Source organism: Notothenia coriiceps, unplaced genomic scaffold (assembly GCF_000735185.1).
Source record: "Notothenia coriiceps isolate Sejong01 unplaced genomic scaffold, NC01 NC01_scaffold00008958, whole genome shotgun sequence".
NCBI lineage: Eukaryota > Metazoa > Chordata > Actinopteri > Perciformes > Nototheniidae > Notothenia > Notothenia coriiceps.
This window is the reverse complement of record NW_011341659.1, coordinates 340009-342538: the sequence shown is the minus strand read 5'-3', so window position 1 is coordinate 342538 and position 2530 is coordinate 340009. Positions and strand designations below refer to the sequence as shown.

The following is a 2530-nucleotide window of genomic DNA, read 5'->3' as shown; positions in this document are numbered from 1 at the left end:
CTTTAGAGAATCCGAATGCACTTTCACTATCTGACGTGTTTATGATGCGCCAGCGGACGTCATTGTGTGCGTCTGCTGCTGTGGGGAAACTATGGAAACTACAGTGTTCCAGCGCCATATAGATACTATATGGCGCTGCAGTGTTCTATACAACGGACTACAACATGGATGTTTAATAAGAACGAGGGACTACTGTAAACTCATCTAGAGACTCTGCACCGTGCTCTGATTCTGTTGTTTTATGCTTTATGAATGTGGACAACAGAGAAACATAGTCTTCAAAAACTAATGTTCATATTTCTCTTTTTGATTATAATACTGATGAACGTTCAAAACAAAGCACTTTGGAAACTTACCACATACGTTTTAAAAAGCTTAATAAGCACCGTAACTTTCATGATATAACTTCTCCGTCATAATCGTTTGTTTCCGTGAACCGCCGACTGTTGTGTGACGGCAAATGCTGCGGCTGCAAGGCATTGTGGGGCAGCATTTTCTCCTCTCCTTTCGGTTAGGGAGGTCCAGTGGTTCCTAAGCTAAAGGAGGTTATAAAGGAAGTTTGAAACCTCCTTTCCTTTCATTTAGAGAATTGGAACGGCACTTAACATGGCTGCCACTGACGTACTTCCGGGTCATTTCACTTGGTTAGGAAGGTTCCTAAACTAAATGGACTATTGGAACGCAACCTAAGCTGTCCAACTTCAGGCGAGCTTTTTGAGACCTCCCCCGGTTGCGATTGGCTATTCTCGTCTACTTTCGAGGCGATCCGCAACTCGTCTCAAACAAGCCTATTACACAGCTGCACAACAGCTCTATCCTGTGACAGCACATGGTATCACATCTACTGTCAGTGCATATTAAAGGACACCTATCATGCAGACATAATGTGAAAATAAAAAAAGGGGAGAAGCTAAACAAACATAAAATAAAATAATACCAAACTATACAAAATACATATTGACAGTGATATATATATATATATATATATATATATATGAATTTTAAATAAGACTAAGTTAGCTACGTTAGCTAGTTAGCTTAGAGCAAATCTGCATGTCTTAAGTTGGCGAGAGGTTTCTTCATTTGCATGTGTTTGCACATTTGTGTTTTTATGTTCACATCATTTTTGGAAACTGCAGCTTGCTTCCCCTATATGGAAATGTGTTGGGTCGGTGTAACGCGTTTGCACCTGTCGGCCACCGTAGTATCCCATAATAATAATTTAAAAAAAAACCTATTCTGTTTGCGAGAGATAAAGAAGCATCTGCGTCGTCAGGGACGGGCGGGGGTCTCATTTCTCTGCTTCTTCCCCTCCTGCTGACAGAGGGTCACAAAGCTTCTGGTATACTGTCGAGAATGGCTGCTGGGCTGAAAACCACTTGCATTAGGGTATTAGAGAATTTTAAGTTAATGTGTAAATATATACAGTATATATATATATATTAAAATGAATTTTAAATAAGAAGAAATGACCAAACCATTCATTTATATTGATGTATGGAGAATCGTGTACATTTGTTTTGTATATAGATATATAAAAAAAAAGATTTATATTCATGGTGTTGCAGTCAGTAATTTGAAGCTTTTAACTCTGCAAAGTCAAAACCCATGTATTCAGAATTTGTGTTCGTCACAGTCCGGAGGGTCATTTCTGACGGCAGCAGTGGGCTCTTTGTCGCTTCTCCAAATGGTGAACAGTCCCCGAAGTGAGAAAAGGACAGCGATGAGTGAGAAGTAGCTGGCGTATATGGTGAACTGCAACAAGAAACAGACCATCACTTCATCTGCAGAAGACCTGAGTGACATTTCCTGATCTGCCTCCTCACCTGAGGAATGATGCCCAGGCCCAGCCCTCTGCTGTCCACCACCACAGAGGTGATGATGGTCTGCAGAGCCAACGCTCCAAAGTTATTCGCTCCAAACACCAGAGCATACCTCTCCATCGTCAGGTCGGCTGCAATCTGGTACCTAAAAGAGAAGGACTGTTTACTTAAATGCACGATTTCCTGTTCTGCCTGCAATAATAAACACGTCTCTCTTTTGATAAGACACCTCTTACATGGCTATTGTTATCAGCAGCATGTACAGGCACTTGAATACAATGTATCCGGCGTAGCAGACCCAGATGTTTCTGATGAAGGTCATGAGGAAGAGTGCTGCTGCTCCGAGTCCAGAGAAACCCCCGAGAGCCAGCTCCCCCCACTGATCCCACCTCACCTCCGTGAAGCCGATACCGTACGCTGTGGCTGCTCCTGCAAAACACACCCATCTGGTTTTATAGTAGAGNTTCGGATAGTTTAAAAATCAGCTCCTAAGTTCTAACCCTATCTTCTATTCCTTTCTCATATCCACTATCCCTTAACCCCGTGACGTTTCACTCAGAGGTCAAGGAATAGAAGATAGGGTTAGAACTTAGGAGCTGATTTTTAAACTATCCGAACGCAACCCTGCTGCCCTACATGACCGGACTCAATGCTGTGTGTGCCCGTCAGGAAACACGCTGTTTACAAACAGTTCCTGCAAACATTCA

General features: G+C 42.4%; 1 protein-coding gene across 1 annotated transcript; it reads right to left on the bottom strand.

Annotated features, from left to right (window-relative positions):
* Window positions 1-1123: 1123 nt before the first annotated feature.
* Window positions 1124-2277, bottom strand: LOC104944898 (thiamine transporter 2-like; the record flags this gene model as incomplete). The annotated part of the gene is made up of 3 exons (XM_010770496.1): window positions 1124-1755; window positions 1827-1968; window positions 2060-2277. Coding segments are annotated over 3 exons (501 nt in total), but the record flags the coding sequence as incomplete, so codon positions are not given.
* Window positions 2278-2530: the final 253 nt, after the last annotated feature.